Here is a 20592-nt window from a genome sequence, read left to right as displayed (position 1 = left end):
ACTCTTTGTGTATCTGTCACTGATTGCGCACTCCGTGTTAAATGGAATGGGGGCGTCTCGAATGTATTTTTTTCTGTAGTAATCATATTATTCACCTAACACACCAAGATCGAGTTTAACATTTTAAAGAACATAGTTCTTATGTAGGAAAACAGCGATCTGTAAGTAATATAAGTAAACTAGAAGCAGTCTTGATCGCTTAACTTTTTTAATGGTGGCATGTTGCAATCTTTTTATCAGATCACCTTCGGAGCATGAATGTCTGCCGGAGGCGGTGGCGCATGGCAATCCTCTTGTTTGTGGCTGGTGGTGTACTGCCCAAGACTGCTTCTGGTTTACTTAAGTTCGAGTTCATAATGTATGCGGCGACTATTTACGAGGGTTGCGTAGAAAGTAATGCTTGGCATTTTTTTTCCTCCAACAATTCTTAATTGAACATAATGAGAGTTAGACACACGAAAGAATGATATTTCATCACACGCCCTGTTTTTCCACGTAATCCCCACCCCGTTCCATGGCCTTCGTCCAGCGCGCACCAAGGGCGTTTATGCCATGTCGCTACCATTCCTTGTCCTGGTGGCGGAGCCAGTGCTTCGCTGTGTGAATCACCTCATCGTCCTCAAAATGTCTTCCAAGAATGGCATTTTTCCTCGCAAATGACAACATCCACTCGCTGCGTGTCACGTATAACAGCCGTCGATTGTGTCCCCGACCGCTGCAAATCATGGAGCTCCACCGAACCGCTTTCTGATGACCTCACCCTTCGTGCTGCCCAGCGACTAACTGTACTTCTATCAACGGCAGGTGCTCCATAGACTTTGCATAAGCGTTTGTGAATATTCCCCACAGTTTCTTTCTCTGCAGTGAGAAATTCAGTGACGGCACTTTGCTTGTAACGTACATCACCTGCAGATGCCATTTTGAAACTGTCCTATTGTTCGGCTGAAGAAAAAATGCGGTGTATTACTCTCTGAGCAACCCTCGTGATAGTTAAAATGTTAATGTTTCGCAACTCCCACTATTGTTCTGGTTAAATGTGGTGATTCGATTTACAAAGAACGTAGCGAAGTGGTTGAGATGTCTTCACCGTATTTTTCATTACGAGGGCCAAAGCAAATTTTTGTGAACCCTCTGGGTAGTAAACAGACAAACATGATCTTAGATTGTTCGCGGTATATTCCGTAATGCAGTAAAGCTGTTTCAGAAATTTTTACATAAAAGTCGCGAACTGAAGAAAAATTCTCATCCTTCTTTATTCTGGATGTTCAAGCGATGAAATCTGTTCAGTAAAGCTGCAACATGTGCTTAAACCTTTAGCTGCGTTATCGAGCAATTGTATGAAAGTTCCCATATTGGTGTCTATTTTCAAAAAAACCGTTCGGTCGATTGCGGTCGTAAGTTAATGGCTCTCGCCAGCGGCAGACCGTTTCCGCACATTACTGGCTGCCCGCCGGCCACAGAGTGTTGCTTTTTTAATTTCGCGCGGCGGTACATTTCGAATTTTTCGCGTTGCCCGGCCAACTTCCTGATTCCGCCGACATTTCCAGCCAACTGCTAAACACATTGCTGGTTCCGTTGTTTTCGTATTCGGGCGGTCAGTTTTCGTGATTTACTTGTGATGGCTTTTTGTAGGGCGCGGTTATTAAACGCGATTGCAGATTGCATGCGGCCGCCGTATTCTGCCTGTCCCCAGGGCCCCTTGTTCCAGAGCGGATCCGCCGTTGATTCCGCGGTTACGGTTCTGCCACCCATTATTGCGTCATTCGGGTCGTACTCTCTGGACCCCATCTGATGAAAAATTCATGGCTTCATAATGCGGCAACTGCCTTCCGGTAAATATCCAGTGAGAGCTGCTTTCGCTTCACGATTCCGAGGCAGAACTGTTAGCTGTGTGGGCGACTCCAATAGTAGAATTGGTCTGCGTATTTTGTGGGGTGTCTGCTGCAGGTCTAGTTTTGCCTGACGTCGACAGCGTGAGAGCATTTGCAAGAAACAGAGCAGAGAACAGAAGGATACAAAAAGGAAAGGCAGAGTGTTTCTCTCTCTCTCTCTCTCTCTCTCTCTCTCTCTCTCCTCGCTCTGTTGTTTCGTAAGTCACGCTAAGCTACTTCCGCAACTTACAATGTTAATCCCCTTCATAGGTAATGGGCATCTTCCGTAACACCATTATGCCACAAACGGTATGTAGCAGAATCGTATAGTCCTAGCTTGCAAACTCCCCCTTGTATTTCTCACATTATCGCCACTGATTTATTATTTACATTTCCATGTTCACCGTTGACTGACAACTGGCAACGAAAATTCCAACTTAGAGCCACCTCGCTATACCGTGCACTTTTTTTTTCCCCTCACCGCGAAGTTTGAAGATTAATTACTCTAATTCTGAGAAGATGGTCTGTTAAAAGCAACTGTTGCGTGAAACGAGCCAGGGAATGATTCTTAAAATAAAAAATGAGAGAGAGAAAAAGTTCCTCGCAGCTCGTGCACTCTGTAAGCCCCGGGCCGTGACGTGTTTTAATAATTCCGTTAATTATGTGAAACTTCAGCAGGAAGCGCTCTCATCCTTGCGTTATTTAAAAATCCGGCGCGGAGACGACAGTCCTAAATCTCACCTCTTTCGCCCGCCGGCTTCGCTTCGCTCATTCTGAAGCAGTCTGTTATCTCCTTTAAACACGCCATTAGATGGAAATGAATGAGGCCGTAAAAACCTTTGCCCGTTGTAAAACTTGTGAAATGTCATTTAGTAGTGCTTCTATTGCTCCTGGACAAATTACTGCTGAGCGTGGGGCGTTTGTGTTTAATTGTGTAGGGCATCTTTTCTTTCTTTTTATTGACTGGATTTCTGCAACATCTTTCACGGGCTGTCAATAACAATCAACTTTTATGTGTCGCTGATGAAAGGATTAAAGGCGTTAACTGCCTTCACAAACAGAAGCCGACAAGCGGAAATACGGGCCTAGTATTCGCTTTAATGAGCAATATTTTTCGATCGTAACCATTAACCAAGTTACGGTTCCTGATTCCTTGCGCCCGTGAGTCCTGTTGCACAAAGCGTTGTTTAAGCTGCTACTGTAGTGCAAGAAGGGGGCACCTATGTAGATGTAACTTTATGTGGTGGATTCAGAGAGCAGGGTTCGCAGATCTCTGGTCGTTCATAGCATAGCTATCGGATGGAAATAATGGATTTTTTTAGCGTCATCTTTGTATTTGTGTGTAAATATTCTTCACTGTGTCACTTTTGACACCCGAGAAATGACGTAGACCGTTCTCAGACACTGTGGAAAAAGAAGCTTTCATGTGAGTGTTAGCAGTATCATTTTCCAAAAAAATGTTCAGGTGTGTGTGAAATCTTATGGGACTTTACAGCTAAGGTAATCAGTCCCTAAGCTTACACACTACTTAACCTAAATTATACTAAGGACAAATACACACACCCATGCCCGAGGGAGGACTCGAACCTCCGCCGGGACCAGCCGCACAGCCCATGACTGCAGCGCCCTGGACCGCTCGGCTAATCCCGCGCGGCGGTATAATTTTAAAAGTCGCTTCACACACACACACACACACACACACACACACACACACACACACTCGAGTGACGTGGTCTAGACAGGATAGTACACACTGTTCTAAAAACATTTTCATGAATTAACTTAGTTGATATCACAATTGTCACTCGAACGAGATTTGACCGACGTCGATATACTACGAGTGCTTGCTGGAAAGTAATTCCTCCGAAATCTCTTGAAAGCCTTTTGAAATAAAAGGTTCAAATGGCTCTGAGCACTATGGGACTTAACTGCTGAGGTCATCAGTCCCCTAGAACTTAGAACTACTTAAACCTAACTAACCTAAGGACATCACACACATCCATGCCCGAGGCAGGATTCGAACCTGCGACCGTAGCGGTCGCGCGGTTCCAGACTGTAGCGCTTAGAACCGCTCGGCCACCCCGGCCGGCGACAAGCATACATTTTCCGTATCACTTTATGCGTTTGGTCGTTTACTAGTTGATAGTTATGAATATTATTATTATTTGTGATAATGGAAATTTGTAGACTGCCAAATAACATTGCAAATTTAATAAAAGTTTACCAGATTACACGTATTTTCTCATTATACCAATTGTAATATAAATAATAAAGAAAATTTCCGTGTTAGAGAAATAAAAAAAAAACTGACGAACGGGACTCGATCCAGCGATTACGGGGCTTGAACGCTAACCACTTGGCCACGCACAGGTATATATTTGACGACGGAAATAATCTTGCGATTTTGTCAGTAACGCTTGAGAAGTACGTGCTACTGCTCACACATTTTGTTGTCCTCATGGATTACTACGAGTGTACGAAGTTACAGTAAATACGCTTTCCAAAGGTCGTGGCCTCGCCTTGTTAGTGCAAGCACGAGATCGGCGAACAAGATTCCGACGCATCGTGGCAAATATCCCGGGTGTGTTTCGAATCACACCACAGGCACTACAAGTCTGGCCATTAATTCTACAAGTGTGGCCATTAATTCGACCTCCGTATCCACTGGAGCCTGATACATAAGTGACTTTAGATGTCCCCATAGGAAATAATCAAAGGGATTGAGGTCAGGTGATGTCGCAGTTCATGAAATGGGACCTCCAAAAAATGTTCAAATGTGTGTGGAGTCTTATGGGACTAAACTGCTACCTCCCCTTCCAATCCAACGACCAGGAAGTACTGTATCGGTACTGCTCGTTCGTATTTTACTGTACGCCTCTGAATAGCACCGAGTAGTGATTCATAGCACGTTCTGTCACGGGACAATGTAAATACGATACAACAAAGCCACCTTATGCACAAGTAAACAGAACCTGCATCATGACTTCCTGGTAATCAGGCTCGTCCTTCTTTTTTTCTTGCAGGAAATAGAGACTATACACGTAAATAAACAGCCCAGTACGTATAAACTTGTACGCATTTTAGTTGGAAATAAGCTGGAAAACATGCTAGACAAAGTGGTAGACGAGTTTACATCCATATCTCCTTAAGCTGGCTTCTCCGATCCAGGTTCCGTGCCTCAAATTGTTCTGTGGAACATTCGCCACGTCCTGTTATATTTTTGCGCGCTCTGACGGAAGCCCCCTGTACACACTCTGCAAGCTGCCGTACACTGCGTGGTGGAATACTAACAAGGGTTACAAACTGTCTTCGTACACCACTGACACACCAGACTGGGCAGCCCTAGACGCCACTCGGTTATCGCCTTGGTGAACCCGGTGGGTCGCGTCGGCAGCCCGCTGGCACGGAGCGCGTACCGGCCGTGTGATCGCCGATGCCTTTGATCTCGTGGAACCGGTCTTCCGCTCCGGCTGCCTTCTCGGCCGCGCGCTGTCGCCCTGTTACCGGGGCCGCGCCGCATTAAAGCCGGCTGACGTTGCCAACAAGGCCGCCGTCGCAGTTTGCACTCTGCTCCGCCAGCACTCCCCGCTCCCCGCGGATTAGCATTATTAATGCCAACAACGACAGGGAAACGGCGCCAAAGCTAAACGCTGCCGCCGCACCCGTCACTCCTGGTCTACATTGCGCTTAATTCGCGCGCGCGGTACTGACTCCCTGTCTAATGATGGCCAGATAACGTTAGAACACTGCGATGCCACTGAATGTGTGCAACGTAATTAATAGCTGTACTTACAAGCAGCCCTGCCGATTCCTATCAGCATATATTAAATGCAGTACCGAGAGACTGTGCCACGTAAAACTTATAATAATATCAGCGTGTACGCTTCCTATGTGAAAAAAAAACTGCCTTTCGATGTATTCGGAAATATCCCCCACATCTGATGCTCTTACTGATGATACGAAAATTTAGCTACTAGCAACTGCTCGAATAGATAACTGATTATTATCTCAAGCTGCCTTATTTAAGGACATGGCCACATTGCTATTAGAATCACAGTGTCCCATTATTTGCTAATTGTTTGTTGACACTGAAACAATTTTAATACCAGCCCCAATATTTATTTACTTCTCATGTTAAGACCTGCAACCGGTTGTTATGTAGCAGCTCGTACATTGTGTGATTTTTTTACATGTTATATCATACAAATTCAGTTTTATTACTAGTACCATTTTATGTTGAAAATTTTACAGAAGGATAAAATAAAAAATAAAACACAAAATATTTATAATTAGTGCAAACGTATATACAAAATTTTTTAAACTTGTTTCTAACTTAGTGATAATAAATAGGATACATAATAGGCTGTGGACGTATTTGAAAGTAAAGTGTTTTAATGTAAGAAACAAGAGACGGCAATTTGAATTGGACATGATGTGACAGTTCTTCCCTTCATATCTTCTACGTGTATGGTTACACCTGTTACATATGTTGTTGGTTGGTTGGTTTGGGGAAGGAGACCAGACAGCGTGGTCATCGGTCTCATCGGATTAGGGAAGGATTGGGAAGGAAGTCGGCCGTGCCCTTTCAGAGGAACCATCCCGGCATTTGCCTGGAATGATTTAGGGAAATCACGGAAAACCTAAATCAGGATGGCCGGACGCGGGATTGAACCGTCGTCCTCCCGAATGCGAGTCCAGTGTCTAACCACTGCGCCACCCCGCTCGGTACATATGTTGTCTTGACAGTATAATACTTCATCTAATGGATTGATCTGTTAGGTTGCAATGTGTTTCCGAATTCTTTATGTGAAAACTCTTGAAAGCCTTTTGAAATAAAAGGAACTTTATTAACAGCTTACTTATTTATTCTTCATGTCTGCATCTTTATTTCTCAACAGTCACCCTATCGACGAACACGGAGGAATTACTTTTCAGCAAGCCCTCATAGTATATATATATGGCCTGTGTTGTTAACTATGAGAGATATACTTAAGGAAATCGGTAATGGTAATAGAAATTGTTTTTGGAGCTTGCAGAAATATGTTTCCTGGACTGTTGCATCTGACCAGGCTGGTTCCGGCATAATAAACAACCAGTAAACCACTGATTCTTTAAAGAATCGAACTGCCATATATATAACGGCTTCAAACTTAGGATAACTTAGTGACTTAACGTGTTAGATATTTGAGGTTTAAATATGTAACGAGAAAAAGTCTAAAAAAAGGTTTGAAACTACGCTCAAAGTCTGATAGTGAAAGCACGTAGCGACTTCCAACAAGCAATGGATGAATGAATGTAGTACGGATAATTTGCTCTCCGTTTTAAGCCAAAGGTAGTTTTTCATGCATCTCGATATTTATGTCATGTCGCTTGAACTACGTGTCGTACAGTGATACAATTTTGCATGTAGATTGAATGGTATATGCAGATGACGTCTGCAAAATCTGTTGCGAATAACGTTAGTAGTACAGAAGCAATTCATTAAAACATCATACATGATGGCTGAGGGTTTACTGTTTTGTGTAAAATCTGTTGGAAGTGCTCTCATTGTAAACTACTGTATGAATATGGTTGGAGTAATTTCGACGCAAATGTTACACTGCCTCAAAAACATATACACAGATTCTAACCGTAATCATTTCCTTACTATGTTAAACCTTTAACATAAGATTATACCACCTAATGACTAATTATGACAGCATTTTAAATATTTCAAACTTTTTCAAAATTCGCTCAACGATTATATGGAATACTGAATAAATTTTTGTTGCTCCTGGAAGCCGGTAGATCGGCAACCATCGACTGGGGACGGTGTTAGCAGATTGCCAGAATGCGTGCGTCTCTGTTGCAGAATGCCATGAAGCACGCCGGCAAGAACAACATGAAGATGTTCAGCGCCGTGACGCTGGGCGACGAGAAGCCGCCCAAGCTGCTCGACACCGGCCAGCGCACCGTCACCACCCCCATCAACAACAACAACACCACCACCACCAACCACAACAACAACACCACCACCAACCACAACCACCAGCCGCCGCCTCCGCACCCTCCTACCCCGACGACCCCAGCGCAGGTGAGTGTCGGCTTTTCTATTCATACCTTTTTTATTTCTATTAATATTGATTTATCTTTTTCTGAGTGGGCACGATAGCTTAGCAAATTTAAGTGTGCGAAATCATTCCACCAGGATGTTAGCTGTGCGCTTGAAAATGAGCAAGTGCTGGAAGCTCACAAGTACTCATGTAAACTAAAAGACTGGTGGAAGTGATGTCGTTCACTTAATCTTTTGTCATTTAAACCGCACAAAATCGGGAGGTTATTTAAGACTACATCTACAGAGAAATGAATTACCTAATGATGTGATAAAAGAAACGACGTTCACAGGTTGAGTCCTTATTTACTTCTTTTACAGATTTTTTTTTAACTTTCTTGTCCACATATAAGAATTTCATTGCGTTTTAGTCGTATCCACCATTTTCTTGATAAACTGGACTATATTTGGCACGTTGCTTGCAAATTGTTTGTTTCATAATTTTATCTTTATTTAGTATCATGTGATTGAAGATGTGACAAAATTTATAACATGCCAAGTGTAATGCAGTTCCGGGTGTACAAGAATATGCTTAACTTTAATGATTTACGAGGTGCCTTGAAGTTATTAACAATCTGATTTTTTCCCCTCAGATCTGGAACCAGGTAGAAACATGCGGTTTGTCTTAAACCTGAACGTTCTGTCTTAAACTAAACGTGCACTTATTGTGACTGCCTGACACGGGTGTGCACTATTTTTTATATTGAAAATGGCGACGTTTTCATTACAAGAACAGCGTGTAATCATTCGTTTTCTCCATTTGAGTGGCGTGACGGCGACTGAAATACATCGCCTGTTGAGTGAGAGATGAGGTGGTGCTGTCATGGATGTGTCTAATGCGCGTTCGTGGGTGTGACTGTTCAAAGAAGGCAGAACGCCGTGTGACAACAGACGAGAACAATCTCGTCCTCACAACAGCCGGTGTGATGACGGGATGGAGCAAGTGGAGAAAGTTGTTCTGGAGGATCTTGTCATTTCCGTGGAATGTGTGCACACAATCCACCATGTTACAACATGTTTGAAGTGACTTCTTCGCTCCTTCGTCCCAGGGTTGTAGTGATACATCCATAACTTCACTTTGATTGATATGGGTCATGTATAATTTTGGTATCTGAAGCGATTGTGAGCTAGTAGCGATGTTGTAAAGCTGTATCGCACAAGTTAGGGTAATATCTTTGGTGTGCGCGAGGGTGCAGTGAGCAGATAATGTTAAGCTGCGTTACAGTGAGGAAGCAATGGTGACGGAACCACAAGGTTGCGCGCGTGGCATGTTGCCAGTCAGTAGCGACCCGTGATGACAGCGTTAATGAGACTTTCTTTTCGTCGACGGTGACAATGTATGGGACACGGATGCCATTTTCAAACAAACTACTCATTGCTTTCCAAAGAGCACCACGGTGACAGGTGCATCCTACCAAGACGTCGTCAACAACAAGCTCCTTACAGCACAGCGTGTAGAACGGCGGCAAAAAACTACACGTGTACTTCTACACGAAGACAGTGCGGCAGCTCCTCACGCGAAAGCAACGTTATATTTTCTTCGTGATCACAGCTTGTGATTTGTCGCGCTCATTACGAATTTAGGCTGCTTCCAGCGATGGAAGACACACTCCGTGGTCACACATTCGCTAACCAAGCTGCTATTGCAGCAGCGATTTTCCCAGTGGTCAAACTAGACTCTTAAAGAAGCGTTCGTAGCGGCCATGAAATGATGTGAAAAGTGTGTACAGCTGTAAGGAGATCACATTGAGAAATACCACTAGTTTCAGAGATGTCGCTAATTTGCGAGGAAAAAATCGAAGGTGGTGTAAGTTGAATTCACCTCGTGTTAGCCTGATGATGGCGCTCGAACATTGACCTTTTCGTTCCGCGGGCAGTTTCAACCTAGCATGCCTCACAGGCTGTCTGAAGAACACATCTTCGGCTGCTTTTTAAACCCATCACAAAAACTATATAATAAACTTTCAAGTTGCCATTTGGCGCTCTGCATCCTGGATACATTGCGGATATGTCTTATTAATAATTACGTATTTAACGTAAGCTGCATTTACGATGCATCGTAAGAATCATGCGATTATGTGATTTATATATGCATCTGCACCAACTGACACTGGCAGCTACATATTCTCATTAAAATTTCTTAAGCTGACTGCATACATGTAAAGCATATGATTATATTGCTGTACGATTATTACGAGACATCGACTTCGACATACGCAAAAAGCAGTACATACAAGATACCGCCGATGACGGGCGAACACCCGCAACTAGTCCAATAAAATAAACTACTACCAAGAAGCAGGTTACGTCAAGTACGTAATTATTGATATGACATATTTGCAAATATTTTACGATCATTGAATTGAGCATATACGGCGAACATTCATCTGAGCAAAAACCCATTTACAAATGTGAGTTGTTATTCATTTCCTCTCCGACACACACACACACACACACACACACACACACACACACACACACACACACACACACACACATTCTCTCTCTCTCTCTCTCTCTCTCTCTCTCTCTGCGTAACGGCTCACATACTTGAGTAAAGAAGAGTTCTCGCAGGATTTGATCCGATTTGCAGACTAGCGGCAGCAAACGTCCATTCTGTGAGTGGTTTATCTTAAAAGCCGATAGCGCCGCTCCGCCCCCTGCCTTGGGCAGAAAATTTGATGCTCCTTCTTTTGTCTGCAGGGAAGCTACTCGGAGCCATGGCCGCCGGTATTTGAGAAAATCTCGGCAAACCTCAGTGTTTGTCCCGCGCTGTTTTTTTCCGCTCTCCGGGCTATTATTAATAATAATCGTGTTATAAATGCGGGATGGAGCCTAAATGTTGACTTTGCAACAAAGTTTGTTTCCTGTTTAAAGCGAGGCCCCGCGCTTGTTTTTCCGACCGCATCGCGAGGCCCGCGGAAGGTACATACGGACTGGCTGCCTCGCGCACAAACACGACCTCTTTCCTCTCCCTACTTCCTCTCTGATTTATTTAACAAAAGGCCTCGCCAGTGAATCGCAGTTATCTCCTGGAAGATGTTTTTCTTTCGGGCAGGTAGGAGGGGCTGGTTTCCAGCTACCCGCTACCAAGTCTCCAAGGATTACTACTACTACTACTACTACTACTACTACTGTAGACCTACCTCTCACGTTTCCATGTCAACGAACGTTTGTGTGCCACAATGGGATCAGACTTCCTAACAGGCATGCGGGACACCGAAGAGTCTCAAGAGCTAGCAAACAAACGGTCATCCAGGTATAAGTTTTGAAAATCTTCCCATGCAAAGGACACGGTCGATTTTCTTCACTGCGGTGATTACCAGTGTTAAGTAGGATTAAAGTGGTCCAGTTATTACTAATTGGTGACAATAACTAAATGCCAATTACGCATTTCGAGATACTGTTTTCGACAATGTCAGCACGGTTACCCTTTTCGTTATTGAAGACGACAAGGACGAAGTACAGGGAGCGAAAGGTGATTTACAAATTGTGTACAGATGAACGACGTAACAGGGGTGCAGTATTTGAGAAGGGAATCATAAAGAGTTGTATCCAGAAGAAATAAAAAGTTTGAGGATATTTGATGAAATAATAATTCTGTGACAAGAAGCAAACTACTTCGACGAGCAGCAGAACGGAAGAGAGAGAGAGAGAGAGAGACAGAGAGAGAGAGAGAGAGAGAGAGAGAGAGAGATTATAAGATGAACAACTAAAAATGTGAAACAAGAAGAGTGAAATGTATGCTAATTAAATCGGGTGATGCTGACGGAGTTAAACATTAGCAAACGATACACCAAATGTAGTAAATTAGTTTTGTCCTTTCGGCAGCAAAATAACTAACGACGGAAAAAGCAGAAACGGTGTAAAATGTAGACCGGCAAAAGTAAAAAAAGCACTCTGAAACGTAGGAATTTGTTAACATCTAATATCATGTTAAGTCTTATGGAACCATTTCTGAAGGCATTTGAGTGGAATGTAGCCCCATACGGATGTGAAACGTTGATAATAAACAGTTCAGACAAGAAGAAAGTGGAAGCCACGTGGTGCTACAGATGAATGCTGCAGATTAGGCGGATTGATCGAATAACTAATAAAGAGCTACTGAATGGATTTTTTTTGGGTGGGGGGGGGGGGGGAGGGGGGGGGGAATGCATGGCACAACCTTAGTAAAAGAAGGTGTCCGTTGATAAGACACATCCTGAGACATTAGGCAACCGTAAATTTGGTAATCGAGGAAAGTGTGAGAGCCCGGGAAACCAAGGCTCGAACACAGTAAGCTCATTCAAAGGATTTGGCTGCAATAGGTAGGTGTAGGTGAAGAGGCTTGCACAGGATAAACTAACGTCGAGAGCTGCATCAAACCATTCTCCGGACAGCATTCTGTTTAGATGTAGGCGCGGTGTCTTGCTAATTTTTATACACGATGGCCTACTCGTGTATGTTATTCCCCAGAGAGTTTCTGCGTGCTACGCTTTAGTTTCGCCTCATTATAACAGATTCTTGTGCTGCTCTGGCACATCGTCGTCACACAATGGAACATTTTTCGATATAAAGTTGCCGACGCAAACCGTAAAATACAGCAGTTCACTAGGAATAACACGCACATTTACAAATACAGTTCCGGATAATAAAAAAAAAAAAATATCACCTGCAGAGACAACGTCGATTTTGATCCGATGACGGCGTATGCTACCTTGGGGGATGGTAAATGTATTGATAAAGCTTTCAAGGTCATCTGCCAACATAGTTTAGTGGCATAGCTATCGAAGCGCCATCTACGCTAGCCTTTCAAAGGAAATGCTCACGGCCAGAAGGCTCACGTGAAGCAAGCAGGCAAACATGCCACAATGATGCACTCACTCACGCTTCCTACAGCCAGCTGAGCGATGTTGAAAGAGGCCAAGTTGTGGCCTTCCGAGTGACGGGACTGTCACACAAGTTGGACGTGCTGCGTCTCTTGTGCAACTACGCTGCCTAACCAGTTCCATGTACGTGCAGAATGTTGTTGGCCACGAATTGCCGTTCTCGCAACAGGAAGATGATGTGTTGTTCCAACAGGATAATGCTCCCCCACACACTGCCCATCAAACTCACCGTGCTCTGGAGCACATGTAGTAACTTCCCTGGCCAGCTCTATCTCCGATCTAGTCGCGAGTCGATTACATGTGGCTTTTGACGGGACTCTTGCAGAACTACGTGAACAAGTGGAGCAGGCGCGGCATAACGACGGTATTCGCCATCTTTACGATCGACTTGATGCCAAAATCTGCGGCTACATTGCCATCCGTGGAGCCACACCACATGCTATCATTAATGTTTCAGCATAGGTTGATGCCTGGTACCTCTGAACCGCTTGTGCTAGTCATCTGTAAATGTAATTATTTCATACACTATTGCAACAACGTACCTTGAGTGAATCGTAAATCTCTAGAAAGGGTACAAATTTTTTCCGGCTATGTATGTAAACGCATGCATCTCAAAATCAAAATAAATTCTCGAAGCCGGCCAGAGTGACCGAGCGGTTGTAGGCGCTACAGTCTGGAACCGAGCGACCGCTACGGTCGCAGGTTCGAATCCTGTCTCGGGCATGGATGTGTGTGATGTCCTTAGGTTAGTTAGGTTTAAGTAGTTCTAAGTTCTACGGGACTGATGACCTCAGAAGTTGGGTCCCATAGTGCTCAGAGCCATTTGAAATTCTCGAAACACACCGTGCTTACCAAAATCAAACGTCATTCATGAAGTGATTGCTAGCAGAAATTCCTTTCTTTATTGACGTAATTTTCGTGCAGGTCACTAACTTCCCTCACATACATCGTGTAATTAATGAAAGGAAATTAAATACTATTTAAAAAATCGAATCTAATGTTTAAATTCGACAATAGATCTAGCCGTTTCCTGCCAAGAGCAGGGGTGGGAAATAGGTGATCCGCTAATGGTTTTTGGCAGCCTGCACGACGGTCAGAATTTTTATGTAAGAATTCATATCTTTTCTGAAATGCAAAGTTAACTCATGCGTGGAATCATATTAAATGGCGCGGCCCTCCGCTAACTTCTGAATCCACAAAGTGTCATCGATCCAAAACTACTGCCCACCCCTGGCCTAGTCGATTGCACATTCGTTCGTTTTTTCTGTAAAACGCACTTCAGCGATAAGTGCTCGCCGAAATCTCCTGACAGCGATGTTTCTGATAAGATTTTGCATATGTCTGACGGCAGAAGCGTGAGGGTTACTTCGCTGCAGTTTCTGAATACGTTTGGCACTCTACCTCTTCATCACCTGTAATGAAAAATGAACAGGCTGTTATTTATTTCAAGTTTCTGCTACCAGTCACTTTTTATTTTATGCTTAATCTAACATAATGCAACGCGTTTCTAACATGTTCTGTTCATCTTCAGGCGCCTGAAGATGAACAGAACATGTTCGAAACGCGTTGCATTATGTTAGATGAAGAATAGGCTAAAATAAAAAGTGACTGGTAGCAGAAACTTGAAATAAATAATTATCCCACACTGTCACGGTGCACAAACATAGTCATTATGGCTTAAAATAATTGTGAACAGACTAACTGAACAACCCTGTGACGAATAGTGCAGCCCATATGTAATTTTTCCCCCCTCATTCCGGGACAAGCTTTGTAAGGGTTCCAGACTGACGAACACAACTGTAGGATTGGTCGAACAGCTGCGGAAGTCGAATCTTACACAGTGTTTACGCGCATTGCTTTACTCTGAAGCTCTCTCTCTTTACACCGGGCACTGGTATCTGCTTGTGTTGGTGCACTTTGTAACAAGTTTGTCAAGCTATCTCCGGCGTGACGTTGGCGGTAGCTAGGTGAGGCAGCTGGTAGTTGGTGAGGCGGCGGCGGCAGATGGCCCGTCGCGCGGTGCCTGCCGGGTAATAAATTTCCTGGATCCCACACAGGCCATTGTGCGGTGCCAGGCGGCCGCGTTGCGTGCCTGCGTGAGAGAGTGCGTGCGGCCGATGGCTGCGTGGAGGGCAGGGCAGCACGGGGCAGACCGAGGGCATCGACCAGCGCCACCGCAGCCGCGTGCGCCGCTTCCGTCGGGAAACACCCGGCCGCTCTGGCCTGCACTTCTGCGGGCCGCTGGTAGCCACTGTCGCTGCTGAACAGGGCGGGGGAACATTACTGTAAGCTAAGTCCCGGTCGAGTTTCGCTGGAAATGGTTTTTCCTGTTGTAGCCACAAATTGTGGTCGTAAATTTAACTGCTGTGCCATTTTCATTATCAACCACATTTCAAAAGAGCTAACTACCGAGCCCACATCTAAGAAGATAAGTTTGGATTCCGTAGAAATATTGGAACACGTGAGGTAATACTGACCTTACGAGTCGGCCTGTGTGGCCGAGCGGTTCTAGGCGCTACAGTCTGGAACCGCGCTGGTGCTACGGTCGCAGGTTCGAATCCTGCCTCGGGCATGGATGTGTGTCATGTCCTTAGGTTAGTTAGGTTTAAGTGGTTCTAAGTTCTAGGGGATTTATGACCTCAGCTGTTAAGTCCCATATTGCTCAGAGCCATTTGACCTTAAGACTTATCTTAGAAAAAAGATTAAGGAAAGGCAAACCTACGTTTTTAGCATTTGTAGACTTAGAGAAAGCTTTTGACAATGTTGACTGGAATACCCTCTTTCAAATTCTAAAGGTGGCAGCGGTAAAATACAGGGAGCGAAAGGCTATTTACAACTTGTGCAGAAACCAGATGGCAGTTATAAGAGTCGAGGGGCACGAAAGGGAAGCAGTGGTTGGGAAGGGAGTGAGACAGGGTTGTAGCCTCTCCCCGATATTATTCAATCTGTATATTGAGGAAGCAGTAAAGGAAACAAAAGAAAAATTCGGAGTAGGTATTAAAATCCACGGAGAAGAAATAAAAACTTTGAGGTTCGCCGGTGACGTAATTCTGTCAGAGACAGCAAAGGACTTGGAAGAGCAGTTGAACGGAATGGATAGCGTCTTGAAAGGAGGATATAAGATGAACATCAACAAAAGCAAAAAGAGGGTAATGGAATGTAGTCGAATTAAGTCGGGTGATGCTGAGGGAATTAGATTAGGAAATGACACACTTAAAGTAGTAAAGGAGTTTTGCTATTTGGGAGCAAAAAACTGATGATGGTCGAAGTAGAGAGGATGTAAAATGTAGACTGGCAATGGCAAGGAAAGCGTTTCTGAAGAAGAGAAATTTGTTAACATCGAGTATAGATTTAAGTTTCAGGAAGTCGTTTCTGAAAGTATTTGTATGGAGAGTAGCCATGTATGGAAGTGAAACATGGAGTACAAATAGTCTGGACAAGAAGAGAATAGAAGCTTTCGAAATGTGGTGCTACAGAAGAATGCTCAAGATTAGATGGGTAGATCACATAACTAATGAGGAGGTATTGAATAGAATTGGGAAGAGGAGGAGTGGCATAACTTGACAAGAAGAAGGGACCAGTTGGTAGGACATGTTCTGAGGCATCAGCGGATCACAAATTTGCATTGGAGGGCAGCGTGGTGGGTATAAATCGTAGACGGAGACCAAAAGATGAATACACCAAGCAGATTCAGAAGGATGTAGGTTGCAGTAAGTACGGGGAGATGAAGAAGCATGGAGAGCTGCATCAAACCAATCTCATGACTGAAGACAACAACAACAACAACAACAACAACAACAACCGAGAAGATTGCCCCAAAAGCACCTGCAGAAAGACTTCAGTCACATTTTCATAAATGTTCTAGCTGCTTGCAGATTCCTGTAGCCCACCTGACATGGATTGCTGTTACACACTCAAAGTTGTGGGACACCACCTAATATCGTGTCGGATCTCGTTTTGCCAACGTAATGCAGGAACTGAACGTGGCTTGGACTCTACAAGTCGTTCAATCCCCCGCAGAAATATTGACCATGCTGCCCCTATGCCATCCATAATTGGAAAGTGTTGCCAAGTGCAGGATTTTGTGCACCGACTGATCTCTCGATTATGTCCCAAAATAATCGTTGGATCTTGAAAATGGTTCAAATGGCTCTGAGCACTATGGGACTTAACATATGAGGTCATCAGTCCGCTAGAACTTAGAACTACCTAAACCTAACTGACCTAAGTACATCACACACATCCATGCCCGAGGCAGGATTCGAACCTGCGACCGTAGCAGTCCCGCGGTTCCGGACTGAAGCGACTAGAACCGCTCGGCCACAACGGCCGGCCGTTGGATCTTGTCGAGCGATCTGGATGGCTAAATCATTCGCTCGAATTGTCCGAAATGTTCCTCAAACCAATTGCGAACAATTGTGGACCCATGGCATAGCGCATTGTCATCCATAAAAATTCCATCGTGATTTTGGAACGTGAAGTGTCCAGGTAATCGAACTTAACCATTTCCAGTCAATGATCGGTTCAGCTGGCCCAGAGGACACAGTCCGTTCCATGAGGACAGCCCACGCCATTATGGGACCACCACGAGCTTGCACAGTGCCTTGTAGACTTCTGTCTACGGCTTCTTGAGGTCTACGCTACACTCGAATCCTACCATCAGCTCTTACTAACTGAACTCCGGAGTTACCTTTCAAGACCACGGTTTTCCGGTAGTTTATGCTCCAACTGATGTGGTCACGAACCCAAGAAAGGCGCTGCAGGCGTTGTCATACCGCTAGCAAAGGCATTCGCGAAGGTCTTGTGCTGCCATAGCCCATTAACGCCTAATTTCGCCGCACTTGTCCTAATGGATACGTCCCAGATTGATTTCTGCGGTAATTTCAGGCAGTGTTGCTTGTCTGTTAGCACCGACAACGGTCGTTAAGTAAAGGCCGTCGTCCATTGCGTAGTTCGTGGTGGGAGGCAATGCCTGCAATTTGGTATTCTCGGCACACTCTTGACACTCTGAATCTCGGAATACTGAATTTACAAACGATTTCAGAAATGAAATGGTCCATACGTCTAGCTCCAACTTGTGTACGCGATACTACGCCATCTGCGTATGTGCATATCGCGATTCCATGTCTTCTGTACCTCACTGCATTGTGAAACAGTGATTTTATGTGTCCTTATTACACATCCGATCACTTTCTATAATGGCCACTGTGTTATCAAGCAGACCAAATCACTCGTAGAAATAATACCTAGCTGATATAAGGGTTCTCATTTTTCGTGGCAGGTAACACTATTTTTCCCGTCTCAGCTATGTAGACGATTCCTGCATCATTGCACAAGAAACAACCTTAAAGGCATGTGCTAGACCTGAGGAAGTATTTCGCTTGGCACGTGAGGAGCTATATAGGGTAAAAACAATAGGGAAAGCAATACATACAGCTAATAATTGATGCCGAAGGGTGCATGTACTCCACTGAGATAAAGTTCGCCTAACACAGGAATTGGTGGCGGGCAGATCGAACAGTTCAGAAGACTGTCTCGAAAAAATCAAAAACAACATTAACACTGTTGCAGTATCTTGAGAGGTGAGCGTGGCGGCGTTAAAATCTGTAGATTCGTAGGAAAAAATGCCACCACTGCATCCGTATTTCTGGGAAACTTCAGTAAAACGTACACTGGGATGATTGAGCACAGATTTCTCTTCCTGAATAGGAATCCAGTCTCTGATCTGTGCATTTTGTTTCTAGGTGGTAAGTCAATGTTGTGGCATAAAATGATGTGCTTATCGCGCTGGCCCTAAACATCTTTATAATATTATGGGTAGAATTAGATATCACCTACCTATCCTAAAACTTCTTGACAGATTTTCCTGAAAAGGTGCGAAAACCACCTACAAAGCTAAAGCCGGTTCGCCGTGAGGATGCGAATTGTATCTCAAACATATTTTCATGTCCCATGCATTGCGTTTTAAGTTAGTTCAGTAGGTTTTGCAGTTGCAGGGGTGTTCCGGACGAAATGTCGTTGGAATTTCTCAGTCAGGACCGTTTGAATCACATTTCGTCTCCCTGTTCCCATTCTTGTATATCTACGCTAGGTTCCACGTTTCTGAAGCACTAGCAAACAAGCTTTATCATTCTGTTTCTAAAATTTGATAATAGAATTAAGACAGTACTATTTTGGATGGCCAGATATGTTCGTCGATCCGTTAAATCACCCTGAAATTCCTGACTTAATGTCTGCAGATAATTACCGCATTAATAAGTTCGTTGTGATGCAACGTTTCAACGAAGCTCCTTTGCATTTTCGTAGCCTTATGTCATGAGCGTCAGGTTTATCGGCGGGGATGGGAGGGCGGTTGTGTGTTGTCAGAATCAAAACTGCCAGTTTTTATATAAATGAGTTGGTCAGTTTTGAGACATTTCATACAAGAGGTAAATTTGAATGGTGAGACAAGAAACTATTTACCTGTCTCCCGAAGGACTGATGGATATTCACTCACTTCCAGAAGCGTACGATAATTCTGTAATGAACATAAACTGTGTACTTTAAATTCCTGGGGTGGGGTAAGTTAACCCTCGTGCTGCTCGCTCGCCTAGTAGGATGCCTATGCCGAAGTACGAAAATTTTTGAAACATTAAAGCAGAACAGAGCTGTTCCTTTACTAATATTCGAGGAAGATTTCGTCAGCGAACTATGTCTAGAAAGTTTCTATTCTCCTATTGACATACCTTGTAATACGAATATTCATGCAAGCACAAAAGAACTAAGCAGAATAAGGAGGCAAGTTGAATTGAACAAGAACCCATTTCCTGTAGACTGCAGCAGACGGTACCATCGACCTCACAGAACGCTGCATTGTTTTGAAAGCTGGGGAAGACGTGTTTGTTGATCCTTACACGGCCGACAGACTTCCGTCCCCCTAGTAGGGCCTCAAAGACAATCCTCCCCCTCCCTCAGGCCAGTATGGCTCGAGAGACATCAGGACCCCCCTGTTTAACCGCCGCCGGCCTGGGTAGTCATCGCGAAGATGTGCCAAGTTTCGTGGCAACAATGGAGGGAATATAATCCCTGCTGCTGCGTGGGGCGGGCTGACATACATTATGTAAAAGCCGTGATGGAATAACTGGTGCGCGGGACAAGTCGAGAATATAAACCGACGGGCTGTATTACGGAGCTCGGCCGCCGGTGGCCCGAATAAAATTATGGAAATCTGGAGGGCGGCAGCGTGGTGGCTTTCGTGATCGCGTGCGCGGCTATCTTCACGCTACGCCCTCGTACCTAGGAATAAGAAACAAAGCCCGTCTCCTTCCGGGAACTTAAAAAACACTTTGCTCCTTTAGAAAAGGCTACTTCTCTTCTGCGGCCCGCCTTTCTGCTTAGAAACTTATCTGGCTAACGAACCTGTAATCTAGACATCGTTATTCCATTATGTAGGGGCAATTATCTTCTAAATCACAGGTCCTTGTGTTCATAAAATCTAAAATGATTTCGCGTTTCTTCGTTGGGGCGCGTGTCGTGTGATAAAAAAGAAAACTACTCCAGCGCTTGTGGCTCAATATCAACGTAATTATGTACAAAGTACTCCCGTTCGCAGTACTCCCGTTCGCAGAAGGGCATAATGCCGTCCAAGTCAGGGAAGTATAACAGTGTCTTCTCTGAGTATAGGCTATTTGTTAATAAAGTCACCCCGCGTTTTTTGCAGCAATTTGCCGAAGGGTTGCACTTCTGTCACGTTGAGCGATACTCTTCAGTTGTCGTTGGTCCC

General features: G+C 44.3%; 1 protein-coding gene across 3 annotated transcripts in view; it reads left to right on the top strand.

Moving 5' to 3' along the window:
* The window catches only part of LOC124781541 (fibrosin-1-like protein), a 714430-nt gene that overhangs the window by 349955 nt on the left and 343883 nt on the right, over positions 1-20592 (top strand). For all 3 annotated transcript variants that reach the window (XM_047253869.1, XM_047253870.1, XM_047253868.1), the window contains exon 2: positions 7723-7944. In XM_047253869.1, the coding sequence (XP_047109825.1) occupies positions 7723-7944 (222 nt within the window). The remainder of the gene's footprint in view (positions 1-7722; positions 7945-20592) is intronic.

This window comes from Schistocerca piceifrons, chromosome 1, assembly GCF_021461385.2.
Source record: "Schistocerca piceifrons isolate TAMUIC-IGC-003096 chromosome 1, iqSchPice1.1, whole genome shotgun sequence".
In the NCBI taxonomy this organism is placed as follows: domain Eukaryota; kingdom Metazoa; phylum Arthropoda; class Insecta; order Orthoptera; family Acrididae; genus Schistocerca; species Schistocerca piceifrons.
This window is presented reverse-complemented; position numbering and strand designations above follow the sequence as displayed.